The 16,730-nt window shown below is 42.5% G+C and overlaps 1 protein-coding gene across 7 annotated transcripts in view; it reads right to left on the bottom strand.

Annotated features, from left to right (window-relative positions):
* The window catches only part of ARID1B (AT-rich interaction domain 1B), a 437,633-nt gene that overhangs the window by 17,347 nt on the left and 403,556 nt on the right, over positions 1-16,730 (bottom strand). For all 7 annotated transcript variants that reach the window (XM_056853875.1, XM_056853877.1, XM_056853880.1 and 4 more), the window contains 3 exons: positions 14,277-14,481; positions 2,878-3,016; positions 2,050-2,222 (listed from right to left, as the gene is read on the bottom strand). In XM_056853875.1, the coding sequence (XP_056709853.1) occupies positions 2,050-2,222; positions 2,878-3,016; positions 14,277-14,481 (517 nt within the window). The remainder of the gene's footprint in view (positions 1-2,049; positions 2,223-2,877; positions 3,017-14,276; positions 14,482-16,730) is intronic.

Below are 16,730 nucleotides of genomic sequence, written 5' to 3'. Positions count from 1 at the left end.
TAAGGCATCTATTGATTGGTGGGCTCCGCTCCTTGCCAAACTATTCACATATATTGACCTGTATGGCATCTTGCCAAACTCCTGGCTAAATTCAATAATAATTCCTATTTTTAAAAAGGGTGATCCAACTCTTCCTGATAACTTCCGTCCCATCAGTCTTCTTCCAGTCTTGGGCAAACTGTACACAAAACATCTAGAACAGTGTCTCCTTAGCTGGGTAAAAAACCCCGCAATAATAGGCCCAGAGCAAATCGGCTTCTCCAAAAACAAATCAACCTTGGACCACTGCCTGGTTCTTGCCACAATTGCAGAAAAGTATATGAAAATGGGTTGCAAGAAACTCTTTGTCGCTTTTATTGACCTAAAATCTGCCTTCGACTCCATTATCAGAGATAAACTCTGGTCTAAGCTGTCTAGTATGGGAATTGACCCTCGCCTTTTATTCCTTTTAAAAAAACTTCACTCATCCACAACATGCCAAGTAAAATATTCTTCAAACGGTGGCCTTACTGATAAGATCCCATTTAATAAGGGTGTGAAGCAAGGTTGTATACTTGTTCCCCTTCTTTTTAATCTGTTTCTGTCAGACCTGGCTTGTTCTTTAGAGCCTATTAATGGACACCCTCCTAAATTGGGAGGCAAAGCCATTCCTATTCTTTTATATGCCGATGACACCGCTATTTTATCCTACTCTAAAATCGGACTCAAACGCTCCTTAAGTGCGTTTGAGGAATACTGTCATCTAAATCTTCTTACAATTAATTACTCTAAGACTAATGTCGTGGTTTTTTCAAAAAAATGGTTGCCCACCAGCTGGCGTATTGGTCAGGCCAAAATCCAACAGGTGAAGAGTTTTAAATATCTCGGCATTACTTTTAATTATAACCTTAAATGGGCAGTTCATAGATCCAGGATTATCAAACTAGGGAGAATTTCTTCAAACCAACTGATGTCCTTCTTTCTTTATAAGGGTAACCAGTATGTCCCCGCCACAGTTAAGGTATTCAACTCCAAAATCTTACCTCAGATTCTGTACAGTGTACCTATCTGGGCCAATGCGTTCAATCGGGACTTAGAATCCATTCAAGCTAACTTTTTTAGAAAAATTCTTGGTCTCCCTCGCTGTGTCTCTTATTATGCTATTACCTCTGAACTTGGTCAAAGCTTGTGTGAAACCAAGGCATGGCTGCTAACCATTCGTTATTGGCTTAAACTGTTTTTTAGAACAGAGTGTGGTTCTCTGATGTCTCTGCTGCTAAAAGAACTTCATAATACCTCCTGGGATTGTCTAATTCTGTCTAAAATAAGATCATCTGGAGTCTCTGTGAAAGACCTGGCTTTAACTACTGAGGCCCATATTTTTAAAATTGTTAAACAGCGTTTCTTGGATATGGAGCGTCAGACGTTACTCCCCACTCAACCCTTGGTCTGCTCCCCAGCAATGTTGGGTCTCAAGAATTTAACCAACAATATTCCCCATTATTTTCTCACTCTGGACATCCCACCCCTCCGCAGAGCCTTCTCTCTCGCTAGGGTTAATGCCTTTCCTTCAGGGATGCTATATGGAAGGTATCAACAAATACCGATCCAGGAAAGGACTTGTCCCTGTGATACCTATTCCCTGGACTCAATTGATAATATTCTGTTGGTCTGCCCTCTATATGAAACGCCCCGTGGGAAATGGTTAAAAAATTGGCTTCTTTCCAAATATCACTTATCTACCCAAGCAAAATGTCAATTTTTATTAAATGACTCTGATCCGGAGGTTACTGCAGATGTTGCCAATTTTCTAGTGGATGTGATGAAAGTTCAAAAAGCCCAAAGTTTGTAATTTCTACTTTTGGAATTTACTGGCCTATGTTTGTATCTTAATGACTGCATATTTTATGTACCTTCTGTAACAATTGTAATATTACTTATGCCATTAAAGGTTTTTCATTCATTCACGTACATGCAGGCTGTACGAATGTTCAGTGTACCATGTGAACAGGGCTACTGACAAATTGGAATAAGGTAACAAGAACAATTTAGATGCTGCTCAGCAGATACCTTTTCTCATCCCACCAAAAGGGTCCTTGTTCGGTTCATAGGGCATTCTTCCCATCATATCTGGCATATTCATTGCCTGCTGATAGGGTGCATTTGGGGTCATGGAGTTTCGCTTTGGAAATGCTGAATCGCTTAAATCTGAAAAAGGATCATGTACACTAATGGAACTATTCCTAAAGAGAGGGAAGAAAATGAAGGCATTAATGTCACTAGAACACAACTGTGTGCATTGTGATATTAGATTAGATAGTGGTTCCTGTAGTTCTGTAAGTTAATTGCTCTGAAAATCACCAGTTCTACAGTATCAGCAAGGCTATCATTTGCATAAGGTATACAGAGCATTTGATGAATTAGAAGACATGCAATGTACAACAGCAAAAACACTTAGCCTTCAAAGTGGGAACTTCCGACAGGAGCTGAAACTAACGTCTCAAGGCAAAGTCTGAAGATACCTACTGTCAGCTTCACTTCAGCAGTGAGTGAAGATCTCAAGGCAAGACTGAAGATTTGTTGTCGGGGGTAGAGATTACAAATGGTTTCACCACACTTGGGACTACACAGTTTTAGATTCCATGTGAGTACTGTCTGTCAAGTCTGGGCACTGGGAGTAAGAACATCACTTGGCGACAGGAGGAAAAAGGGTGTAAGTGCCACTCACCAGCAGTGACGCCATCCAAGGGGTGCCCATGACACCCCATGCAGCCAGATACAAATACCGTTCCCCAAAAAAGTATGAATCATGGGAAAAGGTAATATCCACAAAGCAGCATTTATGGCACTAAATCTAGTAATACCCAGAAAGGCTCTAAGAAAGATAGCCTGTTTTACCTGCTGCCCTGTATAGGTGTCATCTGTCCATGAGGTGTAGATGCTGGTGTAGGAGGCTTGAGATCACCTGGCACTTCTGTCATGGAATTGCTACCAGTTGATTGAGGGGTCTGTGGACCTTGAAGGGAACCTGAATTGGCTAGCAAATACAAAAATGAACAAAAAATGTTACATATATGCTGTCACTGGTTGAGGAAGGTAGGCAACTATTCAGTAAAGGGATGAAAGTGGCTATCTCTCAATATACAACACAGAAATATGTTTAATTCCCTGGATACACCCCGTACATAAGATAATGTGTATATTATTAAATGTTTTCCTTATATCAAAGAAGTCAGAAAATAGTATACCTTTTTTCAGGTCAAAAAATGTTCGCAGACAGTCTACTCATAAGTATTTCTGACATAGTAAGAGAAAGGAAAGTAAGACATCAACAGTGAATTTGTAAGTAAGTACTTGCTGGTTGCAGTTTTTCAAGGATTAGTTATACTAAACAGCTGCTAAATGGGAGTCCAGAATGCGAAAATAATCCAAAAGAGCTGTCTATAAACTTCAACCAGGATACTGAAGAGGTAATTCTGAAGGCCTGAATGTATTTTGAAGGACCACTTTATTCCAATAATGTAAATTAATTATTTTATTTTAGAATTATTGCTTATCCAATGACTTTATTTAAAAAGAACAATCACCATAAAATAAAATACAAGGGACACAAAATTATCATAACATCACTCTGAACCACTGTTCATTTTGACTCCCTGATTGACTACCTGTTCCTTACTTCTAGCCCCAAATCATTCACTGTAGGAAACAACCCTTATAGTTCCTGTAGACAGTGCTCAATGTATGGTGAGTACCAAGAGAAACAAAGTCTAGAACACTGGTTCCCAACCTTTTTGCTATGGGGACCCCCAAGTTCAAATTTACTTAGTATGGTGACCCACTGATTTATTGTCACATTAATTTTGGACCATAGGTTTTTGGCGACCATTGTTTTCACATTTTTTGACTGCAATATTGCCTATTTTATAACCATTACTTGAGTTATCCAAGCAAACATTTATTTAACACACCTATTAGTGGAATTTGTTGAAATATTTATTGCACTTCCAAACTTAGTCACATTTTTTTCATGCAAATATAAGAACTCAACTATCTGAATGCAGGTTGTAGCTTCATAAGCTATAAAAATTAATCTAAAAATATACACTTCGCAAGCAGTGGTAGAACAAAATTAGAAGGTTTAAATAGTTTTATTCACAATAAATTATTTTTTGACTAGTATCAGTGGGATGGCTGAGCTTCCATTTGGTCAACAGGTAAGGGCATCTGTTCCACATCCCTGTCAGAATGAATAATCCTATGCATGTCCACTCAGAAGTAAGAAGTCCACTCTCTTCATTCAACAGGGTTTACTCCCAGGTAAGTGGGCATAGGATGGCTTTGTAAGGACGCCCCACTGAATTAAATAGGATTCACTTCAGAGAATGGCCCAGGCTAGCCTGATCTCGTCAGATCTCAGAAGCTAAGCAGGGTCAGCCCTGGTTAGTATTTGGATGGGGGACCACCAAGGAATACCAGGGTTGCTATGCAGAGGAAGGCACTGGCAAACCACTTCTGTTAGTCTCTTGCCATGAAAAGCCCCCAAAAGGGGTTGCCATAAGTCGGCTGCGACTTGACGGCACTTTACACACACACACACTTCTGAGAAAACACAGAAGCAGACAGGGTGGGGGTTTGGCCAGTTGAACACATGAAGCTGCCTTATACTGATTCAGAACCTTGGTCCATCAAAGTCAGTACTGTCTACTCAGACCAGCAGCGGCTCTCCAGGGTCCCAGGCAGAGTCCTAGTCCCTTTAACTGGAGATGCCAGGGATTGAACATGGGACCTTCTGCATGCCAAGCAGATGCTCTGCCACTGAGACACAGTCCCTCCCCAGTTTCTCACCTGGGCATACAGTGCCAGAGTCCCAGCCCCTTACACCTCACTTACTTCTGCTTTAAAGTAGAGGCTGAGAAAGCAAAACATGGAAAAAAGGTTGGGGTTGACTTGGGTTAGGAGCCCTGTTGCACAGAATGGTCAGCTGCAGTACTGCAGTCTAAGCTCTGCTCATGACTTGAGTTCGATCCTGACTGAAGTTGGTTTCAGGTAGCCAGCTCAAGGTTGACTCAGCCTTCCACCTTTCCAAGGTCAGTAAAATGAGTACCCAGCTTGCTGGGGGTAAAGGGAAGACGACTGGGGAAGGCAATGGCAAACCACCCTATAAACATGGTCTGCCTAGTAAAGGTTGGGATGTGACATCACACCATGGGTCAGGAATGACCCGGTGCTTGTACATTTACCTTACTTGGGTTGCTCCCTATTTAGCTGAAAGCTTCAGATTCCAAACCTGGAGCTCCTTTCTCTTATAATACTGTTTTAAAACTGGACGATTCCCCCCTCCCCCAGGTATTCCATTTAACTTCAACGGCAGATTTCTCCTTGTGGGAAACACATCTATTTCTAAAAATCAAGCACTTTTTGTTTTCTTCTGATTATCAGATCCAACTAATATATCTGCTCCAATGTATGGTGAGTACCAAGAGAACCAAAGTCCCATTCTGACACAGTCCATCTCTGTCATCGGCTGGTGTGAAGGAGGGAATGAAGCTGGCACTTTAAGCTTATGAGATACAGGCTTGGGGAGAACATCAAAGAGATCCTTCTTGGATTGAAAGATAATAGAGACTCACATGAGAGGAAGGTACAAAAAGATCATTCCGTTCCTCCACCAGTACTAACACACTGACCACAAGCCCCATCCAGAGAAATGACAACTTTAAAAAGCTAATATTGCTAGTCTGCAGCTCATGAATCAACATAGCAGGAAATGAAAAGAAATGCATGTTTCATGTGTAACAGATGCTAAGTGCTCATCCTCTTCCTGGATAGGCACCAAGCAGATCCCCATAGCCCCCAGTCTGCATTGGCTCTTTCTTTGCAGAAAATTGAAGAGGTAGGGTCAGAAGGTGTCTATGAACTGTAGCTTCCCCAGCAGTCAGAGACTGAGTCAAGGATAGTGTGGCCCTGATGTTTCTCCCCTGTGGAGTACCAAAGTGTAATCATCTCTGCACTTTCACCCATGACCCCCCCCAAAAAAAGCACACGAGCACCCTCACAAACACACAGCCTGGGAGCAGCTGCTGCACCAAGCAGAATTGGAGCAAAACCAGCAGCAAAGAAACGGCACATCTGAAGCAGGCTGGGGAAGGTCATTCCTTTGGCCATTTGTCACCACCGCCACAGCGGGCACAGCTCACAAATGGCTTTTAAAGCACACTTCAGTGACTACCTGTTGAGAAACAGCTAGGTGGTATCAACATCAAAGGAAATGGGGAGGGGGCAGCCAAAGAAAAGAAAAATGCAGAGCACCGGGATTGATACATCCTGTAAAAAAACTGAAAGGAGCCAAAAAGGCCAACTAGGATGCATTGAGAAGGGCCCCAAAACCATTCAGAAGGCTGAGGCAAAACACCAACCCTGGGGGAAATTAGGGGAGGGGCTTCAAAGCAACAGCTAAACTTGCTGAATCCAGGTGGTGGTGGAGAGATAAGGTCCAAGAAACTCACTATCTCCGACTCACTCCCGCTCTCACTGTAATATTTAGCTTCCATCTCTCTCTGTCTCTTCCTATCAGTTGGCAAATGAAGGGGGGGAGGAGGCAGAAAACAGTTATGTTGCAGCAGAAACTGCTGCTCAATGTGTTTTGCAAGTACCCCAGACTTCACCCCATCTGCCTATCGGGGAGGAAAAGGGGGACAACCAAACGGCTGCTTCTGTGCTAGGCAAGAAGGTATGCCTGCTTCTGCTGCCACTTTAGCCTTCCTCACTGCAGACTGCTGGTTGGCTGGCTGGCTGGCTTGCTGGGCCCCACTTCCTCCACCTCAGAGATTCAGCGTGAGTTCAGATGGGCACCAGGCGAGGAGGGGAAGGGATCAGCCACCATTAGCCAATAGGAGCCTGCCGCAACCCATTTCTGCAGGCTTTGTGACCCACTTGTGGGTCACGACCCACAGGTTGGCCAATGCTGGTCTAAAACAACTACGGAAGACATCTTTCTATGTGCTGTTATTATTTTCTATGTTTATATACCACCTTTCTGCCAATCCCTTCAAAATTTTCTAATGGTTCTAATTTGTTGTACAGATGCTGTGCTTCACAAAGCGCTCTCCAGTGATCTCAGAGGTGACAGTGAGAAACAGGAAGAGGTCTCTAAGGCATGTAAAACTCAACTTGTCTATTGCTTTGTAGGTCAAAACCAGAAGTCTGAATTACCCCCATAAGGCTGTAAAAAGCACAGCAGACACAAATGTCATGTGCTTCCAAGTGATCTTTCAGGCAGATTACTGCTTTTTCCACCAGCAGTATTTCACCCTTGACCCCTTTTCTCCAGCATAATTCTTCACTGAATGCACTATGAATCATTCTCAGAGTATACATATTTACATGCATCAGTGGTAATAATTTTTCTTATACATTCTTCTGGTTAGAGAATATGCAACAGGATATTAAAATTATTATCAAGTGGGTATGCACACCTTTTGCATCCTTCTGACCAATTCTGAAAGTTGAGTATAACATGAAACACTTTTGGTGGCTCCTATTCCTTAATTTTGCCCTGACCTGGATGGCCCAGGCTAGCCTGACCTCGACAGATTTCAGAAGCTAAGCAGGGTCAGCCCTGGTTAGTATTTTGATGGGAGACCACCAAGGAATACCAGGGTTGCTGTGCAGAGGAAGGCACTGGCAAACCACTTCTGAGTTCGATCCCAACGGAAGTTGGTTTCAGGTAGCTGGCTCAAGGTTGACTCAGCCTTCCACGGTCGGTCAAATGAGTACCCAGCTTGCTGGGGGTAAAGGGAAGATGACAGGGAAGGCACTGGCAAACCACCCTGCAAACAAAAGTTTGCCTAGGAAACGTCGGGATGTGACGTCACCCCATGGGTCAGGAATGACCCGGTGCTTGCACAGGGGACCTTTACCTGTACCTTTTTTTACATTATACCTAAACTTTCCTTGTCTGAAAGTGAGAATACATCCAAGGTTCCTTTTATTAACAATGACTCAAATATCCACTCAATGGACGGGGAGGGGGAAAGGAGGGAAATAAATATTTTCTACTTGCCAGTATTCCCTCCCCACTCAGGATAAAAAAAAGAAAAAAAGAATGCAACCTCTTGAATCTCCATTAATAAAAGGCCTAACACGCTCTCTAGGATATCCCTACCTTTTGCCAGAAGCTACAAATGTATATTCTAAAGTAAACAATGGGGAGGTTACTGAAGGTTAAGTACATTCACATACTTCAGTCTTAACAGCCAGACACCACGCTGGGAAGATAATTTACACAGCATGAACTCGGTGCCCTAATTCTGACAAGGGTGGGGGAAGCGGTGGGAGGTTTCCCAGGACTCGTCACATGTCCACAGTGAATGGAGGTCAATCAAAGGGCACCTTTGTTTATAACCCAGACCCCTTTCTCATTTATCTTCCGCTGGGGATTCCCTGGTTGGCTGCATGACAGATTCTGTGACATCACCTGTCAGCTAATAATAGAAATTCAGCCAGCCACCTGCCAGCAAAGATAGATGGGTTTATGGTTACACACGTACTAATTAAATGACTGGCTTTCACTCTCCTCCCTTCCACTCTCCGACACCCCCCCTCCCCCCAGCTGCCAAGGAAACCCAGGGAGCAGTTCCTTGGCGCTATCAGATACAACAGAGTCTCAAAGTTTTACTTGCTATAATGATCTCTCTGTTGGCATCATGAAGACAGAAATATCTGGGATTGCCCTTTTCTTCTCTCTCTCTCGCTTTCTCTACTAAAGCAGAAAAGCAATGAATGAATCCACTTATGAAGAACGCATGAAGCTGCTGTATACCAAGTCAGTCCGTTGGTCCATTGTCTTTGCTGACTAGAAACAACTCTCCAGGGGCCTAGGCAAAAAAGGTCTTTCCTAACATCTGCTACCTGAGATCTTTCAGCTGGAGATGCTGGGGATTGAACTTTACACCTTCTGCATGAAAAGTATGTGCTCTACTGCTGAGTTATGACTTCTCCCTTTTTAAAAAAAGCTGTTTGTAGAGGGAGATTTCAGTTTCTATTTACGGGCTTCCTGAACTGGGGACACAGTAGACACAGGGTTCCTATTGGGTGTGCCACTGGATATTGTGACATCACAGCCGGATCAATACTGGGCCTGAGAAAAGCACAGGAATCCTAGAAAACACAGGAATGTTGGGGCAACACCTTGGCATTTTTATTGCATTATTTTAGAATAGGAGGGAAAGAAACTTCATGAACCAGAACATGTACTTCACTCATACTTTCAAATAGGCCATTTACAGCCCAATCATTACACCGTTTAAGCAGCAGTAAGTCCCACTTCAACAAAGTTCAGTTTCAAGTTAGAAAACATGGGATCATAGCTTTAAAAATAAATTATAGTAACTTGATTGATACACTAAGTTGCTAGATTATACTCAATAGTTTCTTGCTTGCATGTGAGAATATATTCAAAAGTAATTCTATTTATAATTATTCAAATATCCAGTTAACAACTATGAATGTAGGGGGGGACCCTCTTCCATTGGCAATCATTATTTCCCCTTTCACTGCATGAAATTCATTGTCCCACCCTGTACATTCACACAATTCAGTTTATCCTTTGGAACTGCTGAACTGTATTATGGGCAGGTTCATACGTACACTAGCTAGAGGAATCTTGTACATACAGTGGAGGAGGAGGCACATATCTGAATATTCTATATGGAAGGTAGAATGTGCTATGAGTGGTCTCCATGAATTAAGCGCATGTGTTTGCCTGCATCATACCACACATACATGATCCTTAGCTGGTGAGTGTGAGAAGCACCCTATGTGTTGCCTTCAGCTGAAGCCTGTCCATTCAATTTCTTTGTGAGTAACATGAAAATTCTCTTTTACACTGAGATGTCAAAATAAAATTTGGTGCAAAAGTTCAAGTCACCATTCTGGGGCTTGGACCCACAGATGCAACAACAGAAGAGTCACACTGGTCCCTTCTATTGCCTTGAAAGATAATTATTGGGGTCATGGGTTCTGTGGGGACAAACAGCCATGCTGGGTTGGAGCAAAGAGAGGAAGGGGCCAACAATGCTGCTTTCACCACTCTTCCACTAATGGCAACAGGACAAGTTTTTCCTCCTCCTCCCCGCTGCAACCCCCCCCCCCTTGTATGGCTGTTAGTACACAGACTTCAGAAATCATCTTTCTGGGTTCAAATGGTACATATGCGCTGGGGAACATATGGAGAACCTGCATCTGCTGGTGCCTTAAAAAGGGTAAAGGTCCCCTGTGCAAGCACCGGGTCATTCCTGACCCATGGGGTGATGTCACATCCCAACATTTACTAGGCAGACTTTGTTTACAGGGTGGTTTGCCAGTGCCTTCCCCAGTCATCTTCCCTTTACCCCCAGCAAGCTGGGTACTCATTTGACCGACCGTGGAAGGCTGAGTCAACCTTGAGCCAGCTACCTGAAACCAACTTCCGTTGGGATCGAACTCAGGTCGTGAGCAGAGCTTGGACTGCAGTACTACAGCTTACCACTCTGCGCCACGGGGCCTTACTTATTCATTTATTTCATTTATACCCTACTTTTTCTCTTCAATGGGGATCCACAGTGGCTTACAACACTCTCCCTTTCTCCACTTTATCCTTGTGCTGACAGATTACTGGATCCGCACTGCTAATGGTATGTTTCTGGGTATTTGCCAATAAAAGTGGATTGGATTGGATTACTGGATCCAAGCCTATGTTTGAAGTTTGAGCCCCAATTTGCCCCTTAATCCATTTTCAGTGGTGACAAGGAAGAAGTAATACATACTGAAGTGTGATAGGCTCCTTGAGCACTGAGATACTGGAATAAAATTTATTATGTGTATTTATGATATAATTCTCCTTCTTAAATTCAAACATCTACATGCCCTCTCTGCAACCATCTTCAATGAAAGGGAGAGGAAAGAAGCAAAATACACTGAAGTCAGGCTTCGCAAGTACTATCTTCTACTAGGATATAAAGTGAAATTCAGTTATACACTGAGCGGCTTTGCTTGGAGGAAAACAGAGGGTGTAATTTATTCCAGCATATGAAATGTTTTCCCCTTTTCAATACACACTGATGAGAACTCTATTTGGTAATTGACTTTGAATTAGTAAACTGTGATTCAGGGGGTGAAAGCAAAAACCCTGATGGTCTGCCGCTTCATATTTTAGTGGGTTTCTATTCTGTTTCAAAACCAAAACAGGATTATCTAATGTAGCTGGCAAGACGAGTGCTTTTGTGCAGTTTACAATGTCAATGGGTCCACAAAACTGTTTGAAAAGAAACAACTGCTGTCAATTAGGCTGGGCTCTCTGTATTCTGCGGAATCTGTACCTCAGCAGGATTTCATGTACGTACAGGAAAGCCTTTTTTGTACAGACGTGCCATTCATTCAAGTTTTCTTAACCTAGCGAAGAGAACAAACTGCCAGCATTTTGCTTAGTTTCCTCGCTCTTCTCCCCTCGCCCCAAGTTTTTTTTCCAATTGCCATATTACAATTAACAGCCTATCCTGAGGAGACGTGGTCTTTATTGTCATGTGTAAACAGTGTCTTTCAATGCACTCTCCCTAACGCCATCACTGCCAACATGCAGGGCGAGCCCCCCCCCCACCTTACAACCTTTCTACACAGGACATGGTACCTGTGACCTTTGCACTAGTCAAGTAAGCCACCAGGTAGTCATCACATCTGTCACAAAATCATCTTTTTTTGTTTCTAGTTATCAATTTCCCATCAAAGAACAGAAACAGACTACATAAAAATGGATGGTAAGGAAGGAAGCTCTGCCTGAAATTATTTTATATGGAAACATCATGAGTCCTATTTACACTGTGTCTATTTGTTGTTTAACACTGCATACATTTTGGGGGGGGGGTGGAATAAACAAACCAATAGTAACAATAAACAGGCTTACAGCCCATTCCTGATCACCCCACGCCGGCATAGGTGCCACCTTATCACGGAATAAGGTGGCACCTATGCCGGCGCAGGGGCAAACACAACAGCATCTGGGCGCCGCCAGCCCCCGGCACCAGCACAGCCATGCCAGCAGGGGATTCCCAGGGCATTCCTGGGGACGGAGCTTCCACAGCCTTCCCCCCCACAGGAACACCCCCTTCAGCAGCACCGTTTTTTTGGTGGTGCAACCTTGCTGTTTTCAATGGGGCATTTTCGCCATTTTTCTTTATTTTAATTTTTAAAAAGTTTTTTTTGTCTTAGCCACTGTGGATGTACCCCACCTTCAGGATTGCGCTCTTACAGCCCATTCCTGAGCCTTCGGCGGCCAGGGATGGCGTGGTGGAGGTACCGCCACGGTGCCTCTGTGGTGCCTCCAAAGCCGTTCCCCAGCCGCCAAAAGGCTTTAAAAAGCCTTTTGAAGGTTTTTTTTTAAAAAATAGGGCATTTTTCCCCACTGAAAACAGCGAGGCTGCGCAGCAACACTGTTCTCTCCATCAGGGTACCCAGGGCAAAGGAGGTCAGGAAGCTGCCTACTGGCAGCTCCACCCCCTGGCACGCCTGAAAGCCCAGCTAGCGTCCCTGGGCAGTGCTGCTGTAACAGGACCAGGAGAATGGCATCCGGGTCCCCCCGCCGGTGTCCATGCCACCCTGGATGGCAGAAGTGGTACGGGCACCAGCACAGGGGGCATGAATGCCGGCGCAGCCCCTTCCTGGCCTCCTAAGGACTTTTGATCTTTAGGATCAGGAATGGGCTGTTAGTGTGGCAGAGTAGATTCTACTTTGTTAGTTGCATGCCCTGTTATTCCCAGTCAGCAAATACAGACAAGGATTAGAGAGAATTAAAAAGCACACACACACATAAGCCATGATACACCTCCTTCCCAATCTTTTTTTGTTAAAGCATGGTGACTTATACATCAGCAGCACAGTGCCCTGGGACACTTAAAATGTTCTCCTACCAGCTTTTGATTGTTGTCACTTTTTGTGTCAGATTTGTGTTTATACTTTTATGTAGGGACTGACCTGTTTGTCTTATTTGACAGCAAGAGGGCATTGCTGGCAGGAGATAGGATATATCACACTGGAGTATAAGCAGATAAGTAAGCCCCTGATGCTGTGGTATTAGGACCTATCCTATTGTTGCCTGGGTAGATATGGGGACAGAACTGGCAGCTGGGTTGGTTCAAGAACCTAGTTCCTAGAGTTGTGTCTCTGTTATAACTATATATGTTGTAGCTAATGTGACATTAAACAAAGACCTCTAGCAGCTCTAACAAAAGACAATAGAAGCCAGTAGTGCCAATAGGTTCTCTAAAAAACAGAACTACCCAACCTGCTGTCATTGTGGTTAAACATGGTGCTTGGTCTCTGTTGTTCCCTGCACCCATCCTTTTCTTACCTTCTGATGTCTACTAACTGTTAAACTTTTGGTTTCCTCTTCCTTTCTTTAGCTCTCTATCTCTTAACTTCTCCCCTTCAGTCCTCTGGCCCATTCCCTGGATCCCATCACTGCAACACCCCTCAGTCCCCTATTCCTTCTCACATTGCTACTTCCCCCAAATCCCTGCTTAATGCAAACTTCTTTTCCAAGGTACTCTGCCTCCTTCAGACCTGGACTCCTTTCTGTCTTCTGTAAAAGCCGAATTGCTCAGCTAATTGCTACCAAACACTTTGCCACTTTAGTGCATGACAATATGGAATAGCATAAGTGGAAACAGAAAGTTTTGAATTATAAAGAGAAATCCAAACACAAATCGAAACCCACCGAAAGGAAGCTGGTATTTTGTAAACTATACACGATTTTCAAAACCAACAGAACTTTGTTAGGTGAAACTCAAACACAGCAATACCATAGTTACTCAGTACACAGTGAGTATGTAATAAACAAAAGGAAGTCCAATACTGCTTCTCTATATTTTATGGCTATATTTATGAGTTTCTCCAGCAAATCTTCAATCCTTGAATGACTGCTCTTTCCCTTCCACTTCGCTATCAGTAGCAGAACTCTCCCAGTTTTTAATGGAACTAGGTGCTATCTTAATATTTTATCAAAGAGGTAAGCTCACATGATGAAGGGTATGAATGCTCATGAAAGCGCATATGTATTTATATGTAATCTCCTCTAATGGAATTGCTTAGCAATTGCCAAAGACTGGCAAGTGAACATCAAAGATTATTTAAGCTAATCTGCCAAATTAACTAGGAATAGTCATGAGTGAGAGAGACTCAAGAAGCCCAGGGTGTCCAAGTATCCCTATCATCTTAGCACTTTTAGAAAATATAGCCTCAGTTTCTGTATTACTGCTACTTACCAGGAGATGGCGGCTGAATCTTAGGTTGTTTCTTGGTATCTCCAGTGCTGAAGATTTCAGGAGGCGGCTCCTCCCCTCGTTCAATCTTGCATTCAAAAGCAAACAGGTACTGAATATATTGTTTTTTCAGGGAACTGGCAGCGCTGCTTGATGTGCCAACATTTAGGTTGGTTGACAGCTCACGCCACTTCTTATTTTTATTAACCTAGCAAAAATAAACGGTGGAATCGGTGGATTGCAGCAAAGTAGATTGATTAAAGCTGGCATGCATGTGCACACACACACACACACACACACACACACACACACACACACACACACACTTAATGCCTTGGCTTGTTTTTTTATTTGCCTTTTAACTAATGCTCATTACTCCCACACTCAGTAATGCACAAACAGCATTTACACTTATAAACCCATTAAAGGACCTGCTGATAGCTATGTAAAATGCTTTGCTTGTGGAGAAGTATCTTCTCTCTGGCATTACTTCTCTGTTCCTTGCACTTTTGGGGGGTATACATTGTGCATTTAGCCAATTTATCTTCTACCTAATGTGTACTTATGCTCTTTGACAGACAAATATACATGCAGACTCTAATTACAAAACAGCTTCTAAAAACTAATTTAAAATGGCAATAATCAGGTTGTTATTTCACCCTTTAAGTCCTTAAACACTGATATGAAAGTCAGTTTTTCCTCCAAAATAGCTACCAGACGAAGGATTATTTAGCCAGTAATTCATGATTCAAATCCTTAGGCCTTCTAACAAATGCTGCTCTGTTGTAATGCACCATACGATACCAAAAACGATGGTTCTAGGGCTACATACGTTACACTCTTTCATACACATGGAAATATATACATGTATTTTTCTTGCATATGGAATTTGCAGCATGCAACAACTTTCAATACACGTATATGTGACAAATCAGAAATTTGGACATTTTTTCCTCATATGCAGGCATATACCATGCTCAAAGAATGAGCAGTGAAAACCTGAAATACTGAATAATTTTCTTTACGGTACTTTTGTAGCATTCAGTCAGTGGTTCAAATCCAAGTATTCTGATGTATTGTAGAAATTAAATTGAATAGGTCTTTGATTTAAATTATTATAAATTGGGCTATATGTGGTACAGAATATATTGTATGCAGTGTTACTCTGAAAATAACATTAGCTGTCAAAAAGAACTGGAGTACTGATCCTACACTCCTGTACTTCAAAACAAGTGTCATTGACTTCCGTAACACTTATGCGCAAGCCAGTGTGTTCAGTATTACAACCTAGATGAGCCTAATAGCTTCAAGCTGAACTGGTTTCTGCATCAAGCTGTTAAGAATTGCATCCCACTGTGTGAGCCAAATTGACTTTTTGAGTCATATACTGATCAACCTTTAACCAAAATAATTAGATTTCAGTATTCCATGTTAGCTGTCAAAGGTGAAGACATTATTGTAGATGTTGCTAATAACGATTTGCTGGCCAAGGAAACACTTAGGCATTTATACTTATTCAAGCCAAAAAAAAAAAAAAATTGCTAGTCCTTAAATAAAACTGTAAAACAGTATCAAGAACAGCTTGTCTAAAAGAAAAGCTGGCCATGTCTCAGATATATTTGATATAATCAGTTTCCATTTTTGACAATTTTAGCCCTTTTCCACAGTCCATTGTGTCAATATAGAGATCACTAAGTGCATAACCAGCTCACTACTATTGTTGCATAAAACCTGCAAAATATTTCAAGAGAATTAAAAGCAAGCCATGGTAAAAGTATAGCGACAATACACTGTCATCCTCACGCAAACCTATACTGAAATTCATCCTTTAAAAATCAACCAGTAGAGTTCATTTCTTGCCACCCAGATGGCATACGGTAGAATATCCAAGATTGTGAGCATTTAATTTGTACAGATCATCCAACCATGAAGTCGGGGGGTGGGAACACTGGTGTCTTCTCAGTCCGCCAGAATCCATTCAAACTGATTACAAGGAGTCCAAAATATTCTTGAGCTTGACTGGCTTTTGATAAAAACTTCATGGTTATGGGACAGCTACTGAAAACACCTCCTACAACACAGCTATCTAAACATGGCACATGGATAATATAGTTAAAAAGATACTTTAAGGGCCAGCCTACATTTTATGGTGGCTTTCATGTGTGTACTGAGGGAATGTATGAGGCCACTGGTGAACTCGTTGCCAGACACCATGCACATGCTGGTTGGTATGCCAATAAAGGTATTGAAATTGAAATTGCACATGCTGGCATGATTTATATGACTCAGTACCTCCAAAAAGAAGATGTATACAGGGTAGCTGAAATTTGAGCTTTAAATTTGGCTTTAAAAAGTGCAGCTGAATTCATGGTGGCCGTGCCGGAAAGTGTAGACTGCCTTCCCCCTATGTGGAAGCACTGGATTGCACAAATGCTATGTCCACACAAGCACAGGTCA

Source organism: Euleptes europaea, chromosome 7 (genome assembly GCF_029931775.1).
Source record: "Euleptes europaea isolate rEulEur1 chromosome 7, rEulEur1.hap1, whole genome shotgun sequence".
Lineage (NCBI taxonomy): Eukaryota > Metazoa > Chordata > Lepidosauria > Squamata > Sphaerodactylidae > Euleptes > Euleptes europaea.
The sequence above is the reverse complement of the archived record's forward strand: the minus strand, read 5'-3'. Positions and strand labels throughout refer to the sequence as shown.